The sequence below is a fragment of the Coprinopsis cinerea genome (genome assembly GCF_000182895.1).
Source record: "Coprinopsis cinerea okayama7#130 chromosome 9 map unlocalized cont3.9, whole genome shotgun sequence".
Taxonomy (NCBI): domain Eukaryota; kingdom Fungi; phylum Basidiomycota; class Agaricomycetes; order Agaricales; family Psathyrellaceae; genus Coprinopsis; species Coprinopsis cinerea.
Window position 1 is genome coordinate 1,984,350 of NW_003307536.1, and position 17,489 is coordinate 2,001,838.

General features: G+C 51.8%; 5 protein-coding genes across 5 annotated transcripts; 2 read left to right on the forward strand and 3 right to left on the reverse strand.

Moving 5' to 3' along the window:
- Positions 1–177: 177 nt before the first annotated feature.
- Positions 178–781, forward strand: CC1G_03619 (hypothetical protein; the record flags this gene model as incomplete). Its single annotated transcript, XM_001832553.2, has 2 exons — positions 178–337; positions 657–781. The coding sequence occupies 2 exons, from the start codon at positions 178–180 to the stop codon at positions 779–781; spliced, it is 285 nt and encodes a 94-aa protein (XP_001832605.2).
- Positions 782–6,850: 6,069 nt separating this feature from the next.
- CC1G_15207 (plasma membrane ATPase) lies at positions 6,851–11,067 on the forward strand (the record flags this gene model as incomplete). The annotated part of the gene is made up of 7 exons (XM_002910526.1): positions 6,851–6,971; positions 7,026–7,048; positions 7,099–7,284; positions 7,340–7,752; positions 7,808–9,391; positions 9,445–9,778; positions 9,835–11,067. The coding sequence occupies 7 exons, from the start codon at positions 6,851–6,853 to the stop codon at positions 10,168–10,170; spliced, it is 2,997 nt and encodes a 998-aa protein (XP_002910572.1). The 3' UTR covers positions 10,171–11,067.
- Positions 11,068–11,110: 43 nt separating this feature from the next.
- On the reverse strand, positions 11,111–11,335 carry CC1G_15208 (hypothetical protein; the record flags this gene model as incomplete). The annotated part of the gene is made up of 1 exon (XM_002910527.1): positions 11,111–11,335. The coding sequence occupies one exon, from the start codon at positions 11,333–11,335 to the stop codon at positions 11,111–11,113; it is 225 nt and encodes a 74-aa protein (XP_002910573.1).
- Positions 11,336–12,623: 1,288 nt separating this feature from the next.
- CC1G_08558 (hypothetical protein) lies at positions 12,624–15,122 on the reverse strand (the record flags this gene model as incomplete). Its single annotated transcript, XM_001832556.2, has 3 exons — positions 12,624–12,742; positions 12,819–12,960; positions 13,533–15,122. The coding sequence occupies 3 exons, from the start codon at positions 15,120–15,122 to the stop codon at positions 12,624–12,626; spliced, it is 1,851 nt and encodes a 616-aa protein (XP_001832608.2).
- Positions 15,123–15,615: 493 nt separating this feature from the next.
- CC1G_08559 (hypothetical protein) lies at positions 15,616–17,196 on the reverse strand (the record flags this gene model as incomplete). The annotated part of the gene is made up of 1 exon (XM_001832557.1): positions 15,616–17,196. The coding sequence occupies one exon, from the start codon at positions 17,194–17,196 to the stop codon at positions 15,616–15,618; it is 1,581 nt and encodes a 526-aa protein (XP_001832609.1).
- Positions 17,197–17,489: the final 293 nt, after the last annotated feature.

Here is a 17,489-nt window from a genome sequence, read left to right on the forward strand (position 1 = left end):
CGCCTTTAACCCTTGGAGTAAGAGAAACACAGTTCTCTCAGGACTTTGGACCCCCTTCTTGCAGAAAACGTGGTCCGACTCGAACTCGTGCTCCGAGCGATGTGAAACGCACCTCCGACTATTGGTGGGTCATACTCGGAAATGACATTTGGAACTTGCAGTCGAGTCATAATTGATATGGTTGATGGTGTTTTGCGGAACGTGCGTGGATGGTTGGACGAAAGCGAGCTGCCGACGCCCGAGTTGCGGGAGACGTGCGCCACCACCCACCGCCGCTGTCACGATATGGTACTACCACGGACCCTACCCTCATTCAAAAAGAGCTTCGGATCTGAGGGTAGGTAGGGGTCTTTCGGTCGCAACTCTCGCTTAGGTTCAGTTCAGGGCTGGGAATTCGCGATGTCCGGCCGATGGGTTATCTATCAGGTCACAGGGGAAGAGGATTCGCATTCACCCAATATTTCCGAATTCAAGTCCCACAAGGGACATGACTCTGCAAAGGTGTTAGCAGAACGAGCGCCACGATTGAAGAACCGCTTCACGGGATGATCCAAGTCGCTAAAATGAACTTCTCGACTCACCTGCAGATCCGGGTTCATCCTTTCCACGATGATCTTTCTAATTATCCCTCGAGAATCACCCTAGACCCTTTGCAGGAGCACACATGTCTGCGAATCTTTACGCCACAACCATCGGCAGACCGCGCAGAACACAACATAGGCATGCTTTCCAGGAGCTTTTGAAATGGGGGTCCGATTTGAATGAAGATCATGCGAAGTAGTGATGAAAGGAACTCCAGAAGTGCCAGAAGTGCGGATTGTGTTCCTCGAGGGGTCACCGATCCGCTTCTTGGACTCAGCACATATCCAGCTACTTATTGGGATCGGGGTTAGGAAGGACGCCGTGCCCTGCTCTCCGCCGGCGGAAGGGGTCGGCCATCCTTCACGCAATCCCCGGTGAAGAGTCAGATCAAGTTGTGGCGAATACATTCGCGGTAGTTATCACTTCAGTTACATACTTATGTATGGCCTTAGGGGAATAGTGTGGATTTAAAAGGTATCAATAGACCCTATTTTACTGAGCGGGTACCGTCGGAGGATCGGAGGGCGTGCTAAGTATCGGACGACGGAGCAAGCGTGTGGGGTAAGATGTACTTAGCAGGCCTTTGCGATATACTTAGTATCATTGTGCTGGATTGAATTGAATCCAGGAGACTCCACTGGTTAACTGGCCAAGCCGAGATGTGTCACTGAGAAGAACTTCGAATCATGGTCTAGTACGGACGTATGTGGGCCTACCAACACGTAGTATTCAATGAAGACGCAGACGTTCACACAGAAACGCAGATATGAGGTCAGAGACGAACTCTCAGGCCTTATTCAAGTTATCTTCCACAAAGTGGCGCTCGAGTACTTACAAGGGTTAGGCAGATAACCGGGCTGAACTTAGCTATGTACGTACGTACTCCTGAAATCCACGAATTGGCTTTGCAATTGTACCCCCTCTGCCGCTCACCGCACCTCACTCCGAAGGGCTCCCGTACCAAGCCCACCCACGGCAACCCAACTGCTCGATCCATCCACGAGTTCGAAGAAAGATAGAAGGGCATGGCAGATAGATGAGACGCTCCGCCGTGGCCGACATGGGCCATTCAGGGGGGAGGGCGCGTCGGAGGCAGTAAGGGCATAATCTGGGGAATAAGTGCGACGGTGGACGCTATAAACTCCAACCCCACATGACGCCATGGGCCTGATGCAGCCCTGATGTGGGATGGAACGGAAGGATACGGTTCGGAGGAGGGGGGTCGCATGAGCACCTCAAGGCGTCAATCGAGGTGTACGGGTAACGACATTTTTCCCTTTGGTTGGGGATTTGGGGAATTGGAAGGATGGAGAATGAGAAAGAAGGAAGGTTGGACCCTCGAAGGAGCAAAGAAGGAGGGCGTGTCGAGTGTTGTCAGTGACCTTGTGATCGTTTTTCCCGTCCAGCGTGCGCGTGTGCTCAGTGCTCATGGCAGCGAGACGCGAGAATGAGCAATGGGTGCTAAGAACGCGACGATGGCGGAGTGGGCTGGTTCTTGAGGGAACGAGTAGGTCACCCTCGCGATGCCAAGTGAGGTGGACGACGTTGATAAGTTGGATGAAGCCTATAGCTAAAGTCGCTCTTTCTCTTAGACGCTGGAAGCTGCGATCCGAGAGGTCTTGGACGATGCCAAGGAGCCGCTGGTATACCTGAAACTATAGCTAAAGTCGCGCATTTACTTGACATTTCCATTAGTTTGGGCCTCTTCCAGGAAGACGGGGATCACAGTAGGGTGGTCAGAGGGCCGTTAGTTGGCGTTTCGCGGTTTGAAAGTTGGATATTGGATGCCCAGGCTTCGGGTGAAGGATAATTCGGTGAATTGGTGCTCCCATATGTCCATAGTAAAGGAAGGCCCATGTGGGGATGGGAGGTGTAACGGTGTGAAGCCCATTGATCTCGAATTGTCCTGAATGAAGCTATGGTGGGTGCATGGAGATTAATGTATGTACGACCCTGTTTGATCCTAAGTCCACTACGGACGCCTGGTTCATCGCCGTCACGACGGCGTAACTTGCTCTCTCTGGGAAGCATCGCAAGTACTTAAGGTAGAGGCCACCAGGTACTAGCACCCTTATGTAAGCAGAGGTCTTGGCGCCAAGAGCGGCGAAATTTGGACTTTCGCATTCGAAAAAAAAAGTGAAGCTCCCAGGTATAGTGGAGAGGGGAACTAGGACTATTTCTAAGCCTTGTAATGGTCGAATTACCCATGGTTGGAACTTTTCTGAGGCTACCACAGCCCGTTGCATAGTCATCTGGTAGATGAGGGGCTAAGTTTCCTAAAATGGACGATTGTCTTGGCGCCAAGAGCGGCGAAAAAGTCGTTCCCGAAATTCCTATTTTTCTCTCTCGACGCAGAAGTGCTCAAAACACCATTTGGGGCGTTTTTAGTGTTTTGGAAAAAGTCCTTATTTCTCACCCAAATAAAAATATTTTTTAAAACGGAAAACTGGGAGCTCTTCCAATTCATGAAAGGAAATGTTCCCTGAAGTCAGATACGCGATTGGTATCTTCATCGTGACCCAATAACGCTCGACGTTGGCGGGGATTCTGGCTTACATAAGGGGGTGCGAGTACCTGATGGCCTCTACCCTTATCCTGGTATCACGACTCTCGAGACCGATATCAATAGAATCCAGCTTTACGGCATATGTTTATTTTACGTGAGGTTAAGTTATAATTAGCGGGGCACTGTCAGTAACGTCACTGTTGTTGTTGCGAGGTGAGGCTGGTGTCGGAGAGGGGTTTTCGAAACCGAGTCCTTGGGGTTCAAGTTTGTGAATGTACTTGGTTCGTGCGAGTCGGTCCGAGGAGTCAGGGTCTTGCAGAGGGTTTGCAGGTGGCTCTGCATGGATCAAGCGACCGAAATGAATTGAAGTTGATTTTGCAAGAATGAAGAGAGATGCATAGAGAAATAACCCCTACCGTACTTGGGCCCATGCCTCGGAACTGGCGAGTGACGAAGGTGTTCGTGTGGGGCGCAACCCCCCACGCCCGGGCCCTCATGATCATCTACAGCTCCACTCCCACACTGGGAACGGGCGTGAGGTGCAAAAATAACTCAACCTGAGAATAGATTTCAATACAGTAGAGCGAATAGGCTCAATGCCTTGTTCTGCCGCGTACATGGTCGGTCGAAGCTTCCGAGTCCGTACGTTGATGAGTCACCCCTGGGCGCTTAGAGCGCTTAACTTTGGGGGCCTCTCAGCCAATCGTCAGCCGCGCGTTGGACACTGTCCAAAAATAACTGTATTGGATTACGTCGCAAACCAAACATAGAACGGGAAATAATCTCTAGGTGTGGTACCTTACTGTACCTTGCTGTACCAGCTAAGGGAGGATAGGGCGTGCATTGAAACATAGCGCTCGTCGGACTCGTATCGTTCCGTCGCCTAAGGTTCACTTCACCTTCGTCACCCGCCCGAGAGGAAGTCACTAGTCGAAGTTACCGTAGCATCGCCGCCGGCAATCTGGGACCCCATCCAGTTCGACGCGAGGTGTGATACCGCAGATAAAAGAAGACGACAAGACAAGCAAGTATAGCACGAAGGAGATGGAAGGTCGCGAGATCCATCTCTCGCTGCCATAAGAGAAAGAGAGTTGTGTGATCATCATAGCATCACGTTCGAGGGGTTGAAGTGACAGCTATTAGGCTGTGAAGCGGTGACGAGGACGACCAGTACATACCAAATACCCAAAACCCTCGGTGATACTTCGATGTAGATTTGAGATTCGGCAGTTACGAGAAGCGAGTGAGGGCTCCAGCGCTGCCGCTCTCCTCTACCTGTGGCGAAAATAGCGTATTGTCGGCGCGTGCTCCTGTTATGTACATCCAAACATACCGCCGCCTGCGGCTTGTTGCGATAAGTAACGACAGCGGCACGAGGGGGCTCGTCACGGCGGTCACGGTGATACACACTACGTCCAAGAGTGAGGGATTATGGCTAGCTTGAGCGCGGCGTTCAAGTTGACGTTGGACTCGAACTTGTCGGGTTATGGTGGTTTAAGCGGCGTGAATGGATGGTGGATGTCGTCATATTGCGTTCTCTTCACTTGGATTGTGTGTAGTTTAGACCCGTCGTGTTGGGTACATACCGCTGGGGAAGTATGCGGAGTTTTGGTGTTGTGGGTTTTTGAGTTGTGATTGGGAGATTGGGATGGGATGGGCTTGGTTTGATTTGAGCGGAGGGGGGTCATGTCGGAGAAAGAGGAGGTGCGGACTGGAGGGCTTTAGGTGACCGAGACCTTGGATGCCGTTGTGGATGGTGATACTCGGAGACATAGAAGGCCGTACTACTAGGGAGGAGAGGGGCGACTCGGAATGCAGAAGGAAGATGAGACCAAGGATGACTTCATTGCTATGAACTCGAAGCCGGAGTAGGGTGTAACGCTTGTCATGAGATAATTATAGATAACATTAGTTGATTCCATTTTTTCGATGTCGTTTCTTATTGACAGATACTAGGAGAACCAGGATAGATAGTCGCGAAACACGGAGAAGAACGGGTCGTAATGGGATACCGGAAGGACTGTCACGAGAAGACGCGAAGACGCTATGTTCCTTCTCCACTGACAACTTCTCGTACCTCGTGCTCGACGTGACCAGACGCGTGGCCGACGTCGAGCGGCGGCAAGATGTGGATATCGTCAAATACGGAGTGGAAGGAACCCGCCACCAAGTAGATAAGGGCGTGCAGGCACGTCAAGACTTGTCGGCTTGACCGGATATTGCATGTGGGACCAACAGCGACGGCCGAATCAGAAAGTTCGAATCTGGAGAAGGCGTGGGTTGGGGGAGACAGACATATCTGATGCGTCTGATTCGCCAGACCTCGGTGGAGATGTTACGTTGGGGGAGGGTATAGACTCAACATTGAATTGACGGTGGGACCCTATTGGATTGTGATGATCATAATTGAGGGTGTTGCGAGGGGGCAGCGATGGCGATGAGAATGGACAGACGTTCGACAATAGGTGAATGGACAGTGCGCGAGAAATGGTTGTCGTCGATGTCCATTACAACTGAGGAAACGTAAGTTTGGTTGTTGGTGCGGAGTACGGTGTTCGGACGATGATGAACAGAGTGCGGTGTGTCGCCAGGATGCCGGCGGTGATGTATGATGCGGTCGGTGCGGTCGGCGATGAGAAGCAAGGTTCCAAAGGAGTACATATCTTCCTCCCCAACCAGCTCACACGAGCAATTTGTGTCCGACAGTCCGAGCGCCTCGCACGTTCAACATTGAACAAAGAAGACAAAAGTCAACGCGCTGACGTCCACATAATTTGCCGGAGAGGTCCAGGGGGACGTCATGAATAAAGGATGAGCCTCCACGATCTCGAGGATCAATTGAGGCTCGGGTTTTTATCAAGTTTTGTTGTCGTCACCACCGCCCGAAGTCAATCGCGGAGGAAAATGGTGAGCACACGCTCCACATGGAAACAAGATCGTATGGGTGCGACCTGGAAGACAGTTTAGCCAAGGATGCGATTGGCGTCGTCGTTGGGGCTTTTTTTTTGGCTGGCAGGCGGCTGGTCCTCCTCGAACGGGCTTAGCCAAGCCTGGCATTGAGATAGGCGTCTACTCCTATAGCTTGGTTGAAGGGGAGAAGCCTAAGGCTTGGGTTGTGCGCATTGGCAATGGATGTCGAAAGAGGGATTGGCCTTTCCCCTTTCTGCATTCCTTATGGACTAATTGAGAAGCGATCGGCTTGGCTAAGGTTCTCGCGAGAATTGTTTCCTGGCGAGTCGATAAACCGAGCGATTTGTCCCATCCGAACAATTGGGCTCTGTGGGTCAGGCCATGACTAGCGTCGACTCAATGTAATCTGTGAGGTAGTAGAGGGCCTGTGCCCCTGGTAGAGACAGTGCGGGCTTTTCGCTATCAAAAATCGTTGACCATCAGCAAAATAGTATCATGCGGTGGGTTTGTCCGACAGCGAGCGGAGGGGGGGATAGCAAAGTTATTATAAGGTTTGAATAATTCCAAGAAAAGGCGTCGGGTGTGGTGACAAAAGGGGGAAGGGATGTTGTGACAGGCCGAATTCGGGAGGGATAAGCCGGTGAAGGGCTTGGCATCAAAACAGAGATAAGCAATAAAAGGACAGAAAAAGCGAAATTGATGTTGGCCTAATAGAGGTAAACACAACCCAAACCGCTTTTCCTCAAATCCCCGGCCTACGGCCACTCTTTTCCTCTCACCCCTACCTCTTCCAACCCCGTCTCGATCTCCGCTGGCGCTGTCCTCAGCTTGCCCCCGTCACCGCTGTCAGCAATGAGCGCGAACGAAAAAGAACCAGGTCCCGCCGACGACATCCAGGTCACAAACGTTGGCGATGGAGAGAAGAAGAAGAGGGAGTACAAGGACTTTGGCCATGAGGAGGACGCTCCGACTCGTATGTCTTTTTCTTCTTCTCATCGACGTCCTCGTCGCTGACGACGCTCTCCAGATGCCAAGGTCGACATGAACACTGTGGGTACCCCTTGAGCGCTTCTGTGGACGCCTACTGACCCCGAGCACAGATTGAACTCACGGCAGACGACCTTTACGACAAGGAGAAGGTTGATTTGGAGACCATCGTCATTGAGGATGTCTTCAAGCTGCTGCAGTGTGACGAGAACGGCCTCACCACGCAAGAGGCAGAGCGTCGTCTCGGTCTCTTTGGTCCCAACAAGCTCGAGACTGAGGAGCAAAACCCCATCCTCCAGGTACGTTTCCTTCCGAATCGCCCCGCGCTGCGTTTCTGACGAGACTTCGCTCCAGTTCTTGTCCTTCATGTGGAACCCCCTGTCCTGGGTCATGGAGGCGGCCGCCATCGTCGCTATCGCCCTTTCCAACGGTCAAGGTCGCCCTCCGAACTGGCCCGATTTCACCGGTATCGTCCTCCTCTTGCTCGCCAACTCCACCATCGGTTACTACGAAGAACGCAATGCCGGTAACGCTGTGAAGGCCCTCATGGACTCTCTCGCCCCCAAGGCTAAGGTCAAGCGTGACGGAACTTGGTCCGAAATCGAGTCTGCTATCCTTGTTCCCGGTGATATGGTTTCCTTCAAGATTGGTGATATCGTCCCCGCCGATTGCCGTCTCACTGAGGCCATCAACGTCTCCATCGACCAAGCCGCCCTCACTGGTGAATCCCTTCCTCAATCCAAGAAGGCCGGTGATCAGTGCTTCTCGTAAGTCTCCGTTCATCCATGCATCCCATAGCACTCGCTGATTGCTCCCTTCCAGTGGCTCCACTTGCAAGAACGGTGAAGCTGAGGGTGTCGTCATCTCCACCGGTGCCAACACTTTCTTCGGTCGTGCCGCCTCCCTGGTCGGCCAGGATGATGATACCACCGGTCACTTGCAGAAGATCCTCGCCCAAATCGGTTCCTTCTGCCTTGTCAGTATCGGTATCTTCGTCATTGCAGAGATCTTCGTCCTCTACGCCGGCTTCAGGTACCAATACCGTCGCGGTTTGGACAACATCCTCGTCCTCCTCATCGGTGGTATCCCCATTGCCATGCCTACTGTCCTCTCAGTCACCCTCGCCGTCGGCGCCCAGCAGCTCGCCAAGTACAAGGCCATTGTCACTCGTATCACCGCTATCGAGGAATTGGCTGGCGTTACCATTCTCTGCTCCGACAAGACCGGTACCCTCACCACCAACAAGCTCACCATCGACCGCAACACGATCCGCACCTACGGCCCCTTCAGCCCCGATGATGTCATCCTCCTTGCCGCCTACGCTTCCCGTACCGAGAACCAGGACGCCATCGATACTTGCGTTGTTGGTACTCTCGATGACCCCGCCAAGGCCCGTGCTGGTATTACCCTGTTGGACTTCAAGCCCTTCAACCCCGTCGACAAGCGTACCGAGATCACTTACCGCGAGGAGTCCAGCGGCAAGCTCAAGCGTGTGACCAAGGGTATGACCGGTGTCATCATCGAGCTTTGCACCCGCAACAAGACCGAAGAAATCGAGAACCGACTTGAGGCTGACGTCGAGGAATTCGCCTCTCGTGGTCTCCGTGCTCTCGCTGTCGCCTTCGAAGAGGTTGAAGGCGACGACCATGAGGCTGAGGGCAACGGCTTCGAGCTCATCGGTCTCCTCGCCATCTTCGATCCCCCTCGTGACGATACCAAGCAGACTATCGACGATGCCATCGCCCTCGGTGTCAAGGTCAAGATGGTCACTGGTGATCAGCTCGCTATTGCAAAGGAAACCGGTCGTCGTCTCGGTATGGGTGACCACATGTACCCCGCCAAGGTTTTGAAGGATGGACCTGCCCCCGGCTCCAAGCACGCCAACCTCGACGAGATGATCATGGATGCCGACGGTTTCGCTGGTGTCTTCCCCGAGCACAAGTACGAGATCGTCAAGCGTGTCCAGGCTCTTGGTCACCTCTGCGCCATGACTGGTGATGGTGCCAACGACGCTCCCGCTTTGTCCCGTGCCAACGTCGGTATTGCCGTCGAAGGTTCTACTGATGCTGCCCGTGGTGCTGCTGATATCGTCTTGACTGAGCCCGGTCTCTCCACCATCATCCACGCCATCCGTCAATCCCGTATCATCTTCCAGCGTATGCGTAACTACGCCATCTACGCTTGCGCCGTCACCATCCGTATCGTCGTCTGCTTCGCCATCCTCGCCTTCGCCTACAAGCTCGACTTCCCTCCCTTCATGATTTTGATCATTGCCTTGCTCAACGATGGTACCATCATGACCCTCTCCGTTGACCGTGTCTTGCCTTCCACCTCGCCGGACAGCTGGAACTTGCCCGAGATCTACGCCTATGCCGTCGCCTACGGTCTTCTCCTTACCGCCTCCACGTACGTTGTTCTTGTCTCGCCTTTTCTATCGCTGTTACTGATTCGCATTCCAGTGTTGCTCTCGTTTGCATCATCAAGGAGACCACCTTCTTCCAGGACAAGTTCGGCGTCAGCCTCGAAACTGGCTTCCCCAACACCGACTCCGTCGACTCTAACGATCCTCAATTGCACATGATCATCTACCTCCAAGTCGCCATCATCTCGCAAGCCTTGATCTTCGTCACCCGTTCGCACGGATTCTTCTTCATGGAACGACCATCCACCGCCCTCCTTGTTGCCTTCTGCATTGCCCAGCTCGTCTCCTCCATCATCGCTGCTTACGGCAACTGGGGCTTCACCAATGTCAAGGCTATCTCTGGTGGCTGGATTGGTATTGTCTGGATCTGGGTACGTTTCCATTTCTCTATTCTTCCCTCGCGCAATTTGCTTACATTCATCTTCAGAACATCATCTGGTTCATTCCTTTGGACTGGGTCAAGTTCGCCATGAAGGCTACCATCATCAAGTACCTACGTGCCCGTCACGAAGCCGAGATCGCCAAGCAGGCCCTCACCGGCATTACTGGCGTTCCTCTCACCCGAACCCAGTCCCGTGTCGCCTCCATCCACGAATCCCTCTACTCCAACCGTGTGTCGTTCATCAAGCGTGCGGCCCGCAAGGTTGGCTTCGGCGGCAAGGTCAACGTCCATGTCAAGCCCGAAGAACTCCAACGCTTCAGCAGCATCCAAGCCCAAAGAGTGGGCCAGACCTTGGCTCGCAACCCAAGCAAAACCAACTAGACGGTCGCGGACTGTTGTTTTGTTCTATTGGGATACCACGATATTAATCACTAAACTGTTGTACTTCTTACTGCCTCCTATCCGCGCTTTTTCCCTTGATGACTCGAGATCGACGCTTCGCTCACTCCACCACTTCTACTCCTTTTTTCCCCTTGGACCTCCTATATCCCCATCGTTATCGGTGACGACGTTCCAACCCCCTCTCGTCGTCCGGCTAACACGAACACCACGATAACGGGCCCCCTATCCCCCACACGCCGCCGATCCGGTTGTGGTTCTGGTGCTGTTGCCGTCGCCGTCGCGTTTTCCATGTCATCGCTCTCCATCTGCATACCTCTTCCGCCCCTCCCAGCTTTCACAAGCATTATAACCATCTGTCGAATACCTCGCATAGAATAATCGAAATCGAATCAAACGCTCGAGAACCCACGAACGCGCCTCCCGTCCGTTATGATTTGAATTTTGGAGATTTGGTTATATGGAAGGTTGTTACGTTTCTTTTATTTCCCCTTTTACGAGTTTTTCCTTTCTATTGATGGTGTATGTCCCCCCTTCGAGAGTGGGTTGGTTGTGGGAGGTGTGGAGGAGGATGGATGGATGGAGGGCATTTTGTTCGCTTCATGGGCTGTATCGTTGATTCCCCCTTTTAATGTTTCGTGCGCCCTATTCCATACTGCTCTCTTGTCTGTTCTTTTCTTTCTTTCATCTTCCCGCTCGACCGTGTTCATGTTCCTTCTACTCTCGATTGGATGTGGTTGGAGTCTGGATTCCATCTCTTCCACTTCTGTTTTTTCTTCATGATCCTAATGCGTGTTAACGTCGTGTTACTTTCCACTACTCTCTTTCTTCCCTCGTCCTCACGCTTTTAACGTTTCCAAAACGTAGTCTTTACTACTGTCCTGTGTCGTTGAAAACAAACTAATTTATTAGATGTTTTTCTCTATCCACCTTGGTTGTGTGTGTTCAGTTGAGCTGAGTTCATCGGAATGGCGAGAAGCGCTTGCCGGCTTTCAAGGAGTTTTGTCTTGACTATGTACATACTTCGTTGTTCTGATGGTATGTTCCAAAGTGAGCCTCGAGGTCGGTCCATCCCCGATTTGTAGTGTTGCGATGTTTCTTTGGAGAGGAGGTGGGGTTGCGATTTGGGGTATGTACCCGGATCCATTGTGTGTTTACATCTCTGGGGAGCTCGATACAACTGTAATTCTATACGATCATCCCTACGACTCTACGGTATGGATAGAATTGGGGCCCACATGAACGGGTAGGTGGAGTTGGTTGGGGCATCGGTATGTACTATTCGTATGTATGGCGGGGCGGTGTACCATGAGGGGCATATCCAAAGTCCAAGTACCAAGACTTAAGCTTGGAATTCCACGGCGACTCGCTACGGCCGATTGAATTGTCCCACTGTACTCGTATACCGGGCAACATCCGCATCGATATAGATATACCCGCGTCGAGATGGTGTCACAGTGTCATAGAAGGCTCACTGATCAATGTGAGCCGCCGGCGGATGCGATGGGAATTCGAATTGGCGATGGATAGAATTGGGATAGAGGGATCCGAGGGGTCAGGTGAACGGAAAATGAGAGCGAAATGACGAAAAATAGCGAATATTTTTTTGAGGGCTGGGCTTTCAAGTGACTGACTAGTTACTAGTTATGGTTACGAAGGCTTGGTCTTGGTGCAGACCCTTGCAGACCGACAATGCCGGTGGGTGTCGATCAATTTGCGCGAGGTTACTAACGTTTTTATTTCACCGATGATTTTAAGGTTCCGTCATTCTGAATACCGGTAGGATGGAATTTGATTTTTGATTTGAGGAGATGGACGTGTGTCGTGTCGTACGATGACTGATTAGATTGGATTTCGTATGGGTCCCGCGGGGAAGCTTTGGAGATACAGTCTGGTGCAATGCGGGTGGAGGGGATCGTTAAGGTTGGGCTGTGGCTTATCACTTTTGCAATCTGAATCGATGCACAGAAAGGTCTTTTAGAATATACTCAAATATTCTCAGATGGTATGTAAAAGTTTGGGTTTGAGCAGAAGTCGTTGGTAAATTCTGGCACACGAGCGCAAAAGCCCAAATTACTCCCCCTCGTACCGCACCAGAAGGGTCTCTCTCCTTATGTCCGGTTCTGATCGCTTCTTGTGTAGGCTAAAGCATGGAAGCTTTGATGCGCCGTGCGGTACGGTGGCCGCTCTAATTTGACAGAAGAATTCGAACGTATGGTCTCGCATGGTGTTTTAACTTATGGATTCAATAGAGTTCGGTTCTATGAATAGATGTCGGACCACGGACCACGACCTTATGTTACAGTATGTATGGAGTACTACGCAGCCCTATGCCCTGGGTTAAGTCTTGTTTTTGAAGAATCGTAGCAAACGTTCGTGAAGCAAAGCGTGGTCGAATTGATTTCTGTTCGCCGGATAGCCGCCTGTTAGCCGCCTTAGGACATATTGCGCGCCACGCGCTGCTTGGTCTTGGACCATTGAATGGGCCCGAGGAGGAGGACCTGCACGGTGAAGAACTTGGGGCACGCATCATTCGTTGTATGGAAATTGGAAGCTGAAAAAGCAAGGACGGGGGGGGGGGGGTCACAATCAGGATGGACTGTGTCTTTTAATTAGAATCATGGGCCTACGCCCCTCCCAGTCGTTGGCCAGGCCACGGTGATTGACGTCGTCGGCGTCTGGATCGAGCGAGTGCCGTCCGAGTCCGAGAGGGGCGGCCTCCGCCTGGTCACATATCGACCAACTTGGGAGCCGCGGCGGCGGCGTACAGACCTGAGCAGATGGTCAGCGTCGTCGTGACAAGTGAACCGGTGAGGAATGTGATGTGTAATTTATTGCAAGGTGATTTGCAAACGAGTGTCGGGTATAGGTTAGTAACTTGTACTAGGCCAGGCTGGAGGGGAGGCTTGAAGGGTCTTGACTCTTCCGTTTACATGTGTAGTCGCCTTGCGATTCTACGCTCGATGAAGTCACTGCGGTATATGGAAAAAGATCTGCGGAATTTGTAAAGAACGTCTGTACTTTTGAGGAAAGTCTCGTGGATCGTCGACGTCGTAAAAATGCGGGGTAGCGACTACTGATTCCGGTGGCACTTTCTGGCAGCACCAGGTCGGTTGCACACAGTCCTTATCGTCGAATAGGAGCCCGTTGGGTGCACTAGTGGGAGTCGACCGAAGGGCATCGGACTTGCACATCATTCACTCGGAAGTACAGTAGTTTCTCGTTTACCTATGATAATGTAGCACTCAGTCTTCAACTAGTGGGACTTTGAACAAGTGTCACGATATGGAGCAAGAAGGAATATTGAATGCCAAAGGGGTTCGCTAGGGAGGCTACAGTTGCACCAGCAAGGCGCGCTCTCCGGGAATAACGTCGTGCCCGACTTGAAGAATCTCCAAGCAGTGCTGGACGATTGTTAAATGCTGATCAGTAAGCAGTTTTCGAATGAAGGCGGGACGAGTCCGCTTGTGATATGGCATTACTGTAGTGGTATTATCGAGCACCCAATCAAAGATGTCCTCCACGTAGTTTTGGGGCCATTCGGAAGCGGTAACGACTTGCTCGTCGAGATACCAGCCCAGTTGACTGTCTGGGTTGTTTTGACGCGCCGGATCGATGAAGAAGACCGCTTGCAACACACGCGCAAAGTCGGTGGGTTCCTTGTCTCGCATCATGAAGATTTTGCAGTCATCGTGTCGAGTGTTTCGTTCAGCTGGGATGAAGAATGACCGATCACAGACACCCAGCCTCAGCGTTTGCAGACGTGGGCACCTTTGAAGGAAGGTAAGGATGACCATGTACGAGGCCATGATCTCGGTAGATGCAATCTTCCCGACATCTGCGATGAGGAAGTCGAATGTTTGCAGTGATGGTGTGTTGAATGCCGCCAGATATCGCTGGCTGAAGAAGACCTGCGACTGGTCTTGGATTTCCAGCTTTCGGAGCCGGGGAAGCTGGATTTGGCTGTATGATGCGCTGGACCAAGGTAGAGGGTTTCGGCCCCATGCGAGGCCAATGCTGATGCGAAGGGTGGTAATATTGGTGCTTTGGCGAAGAACGTAGAAGAATTGTTCGTTATATTCTTCAGGCTCCCACTCAGTTCCACCACTACCCCGGAATACGAAGAAGAGCTCGGTGAGCTGTATCCATGGAAGTTGGAAGTTGGGACAAGAAGGTATCCCATTGAGGAGCCAGTCCGAATATACCACTTTGGTTAGTTTTGGGGCATTGAGTGTGACGACTTTGGTTCGAGGGAAGTGGAAATTCGAAAGTGTCAACTGTTCGAGAACAGGACATTCGACAGAAGGTTCCAGAAACTCTAGGTCAACCCAGCACATCTCCAACTTCGTCAACCTATTTGCGTTCTCCGCTAGAAGACGCTCAGAAGAATTGGAGTAACACCCCGGATACTTCCTATTATGATCGTTGTGGAGTGTCAAGTCGAGGGGGAAGTCTTTCGAGCGGTCAAGGAAGGTTTTGAAGAGTTGGATGAACCGAGACTGGGATGCGGCCATCGGGCAAGCCGAGTCATCACAAGGATTGAATGGGCTGCAAGGGACCATGTATACGTCCAGACGGGACCATAATGCTGGGAGATTCATGGCCACGGTTCTCCACAGTTTGCTGACTTGAGTGAGAATGATGGCCGTAGCATCAGTCGATAGATGCGAATCGTGGCTTTCCGGTCCCTGTGAAAAGGCGATTGTTTCACCCTCGCAGGTGAAGACGAAGATGCGCGAAAGCAATTCGACAGGGACCATCTCGATGAAGCAGACTCGGAGGCGCTCGTGGAGACCTGCTATCTCGCGTTCGAGCCTTTCAATAATGGCCTCGCGTTCTTGGATCTCCCCTTCCAACTTGAAGACCAGGTCTTCGCGTTCTTGGATGGCGCGCCGTACAGCAATCCGCTCGCCGGGGTCAGAAGATTGGTCCATGGTACTGGATAGGAGGCGATTGTAAACCTGGTGTATTGTGAGGAGAGCGGTTTGTCTGGAGTAATAAATTCGTACTTTGATTCTAAAATGATTTCCTGAGACTCTATGGGATGATTAAGTCTGAAGGCAATTATACCCAAGCCAAAACGGCGCCCGCCTTGTTGCTGCTTGCCTCGCGGGATTTGCCGGGATTTACCCGGCATTGCGCTGACGGGCGGCATCCTGACTTTGGTTACTCAACTCCCTCAGAAATGGGAGAAGGACAGTTGCGCAAGGGCGTACATTCTCTTAGCGTGACAGAATACACGTTGAAGCTGCACTTCAATTCTGAAACGTGGGCATATAGCGACGAGGCTCTCAAGAGTTCCGACAGGGGTATTGATAGGCGCCCGTACCCTTAATCGGTATCTCCCAGTTTGACTCCGAAGCGCCGTGAACTTGACCACTCTCGAGAGTAATATAGTCAATATGGGGACAGCTTGAGGGAGATATTTTACAACTGCACAAGTAACGAACGCCGTCCTGGAATCTCGTCATCTACCAGTAGCTGGAATATGGATTCTAGGGCTTCCATGCGCTCCGAGTCGAGTGCCTTGTCTAAGTACTCCTTCCTTAACATGTTGCGCCTGCGACGGCGCCTGGGCTCAGTATTTCTCGCAGCCCAACCAAACAGTTTTTCGACCAAACATCCAGACTCGCGCGTTTCAGGCCACTCTGTCACGGTCACAGTTCTTTCTGGTACGGCAGCGGCAAACGCCATCTTCTGCCGGTCAGTCGAATTAGTCCTTCCAAAGACTCGCTCGTCTGCATCTTTCATGGCAGCAACCGTCTTGTCCAGTAAAGCAAAAATCTTATAACTGTTCGGTTGAATGCGGTCATCTGGAATGAGGAAGTTGGCGTCGCATAGACCTATTCGTAATGACTTCAAACCAGGAACGAATTCCAGAAAGTCTCGAATATCAGCGAGCACTTCCGGCTGGTCTTCATATGGGTAGTCCGCGATGAACAGTTCAAACGTTTCTAGCGCTGGGGCAGCGAAATTCGCCAAATATCCTCTACAGAGGAATTGCTCCGAGGCATCTTGTATTTCAAGAGTCTGGAGGTGCGGTAGTCGGATGTACGAGTGCTGTGTTCCAGTGTCGACAAAACGCCATTTGTTGAATTTGACGCAAAGTGTTTTGAGCTGCTCCACTTGCTTCAGGACTGTGAAGAATGCTTTGCTGACCCCTTTTGAATTCAGATCCCAGAAGAAAGTGAGTTCGGAGAGGGACGGCCAGGAGAGTTGGAACTTGATTTGACGATGGACCATTTGGACATCCGGGTCGATATAGACGAGCTTGGATAATCTGGGGGCAACGAAGCGGGTGGCCGTTTCTGGGAAGCGGAAGTGCCGGAGAGTCAGAGTTTCTAGAATTGGGAACTGGAGGGAGGAGGGGAATGTCCCCAGATCGACGAAACTGAGGTAGAGCTCTTGGATCCTGTCCGCGTTGTCGATGACAATGCGCTCTGCAGAGTGCACGGTGCACCTGTTTTTTGAGTGAAGCTTTTCCTCGTAATTGAATAGCTCGAGGTTGAGCGGTAATGACTGTGAGCGGTCGAGAAACGCTTTCACCGTTCTGATGAACCACGAGTGACGGCGGCCAGCACGTGTCTTCGAATGGATGATGCATGGCTCTAATTCCTTGAGCTTGCCTTCGTTGTGGCAATCCCCGATGTACATATCTAGCTGTGACCACAGCTCAGGCGTAGTCGTGGCGACGGCGCGCCAGTGTTTGCAGACCTGAGCAATCAGGATTGCGGTGGGAGGGGGCGCCATGGAGAACTCTTCCCAAAGCTTGATAACCTCGCCCTCACAGGCTATAGCAAAGATGCAAGCAAGTAACTCGACGGGAAGGGATTGGATGGGTGAGAGGAAGCTTCGAAGACGGTTTATCTCGAGTCTCAGCTGTCTTGCTTGCCCTTCGAGTACGGAGAGCTGTCTCTCCTTGCCTTGTAATTCTTGTCGAATGCCTTTTTCATTGGCCGGAACAAAAGGAGAGAATACGGGGTCAGATTTGAGGAAAGGGCTCTTCATGTCTGTCGACGTAAACGTGAGCCTCTAAAGGCCGTCAGTAAGTATTATGGAAGGGAAGTTGCTGGTGTCGTACCTCAAGAATTCCCGCAAGCAGTTGGATGGGGTCTAGCGTTATAGTTAGATGTTCAGAGTTCAGACTTGTGGTAAGTAGAAGTTCTGGTCAGATGCAGCGAGCCTCGAGGCTCCTTACAGGTTAGAGCGTCTAATCGCGCTGCTGGCAGCCCGCGTCACGATCTTATCTTATCAATTCCCAGCGGAGATAAGATAATCCGATTTTTCTGATTCAGTCATTT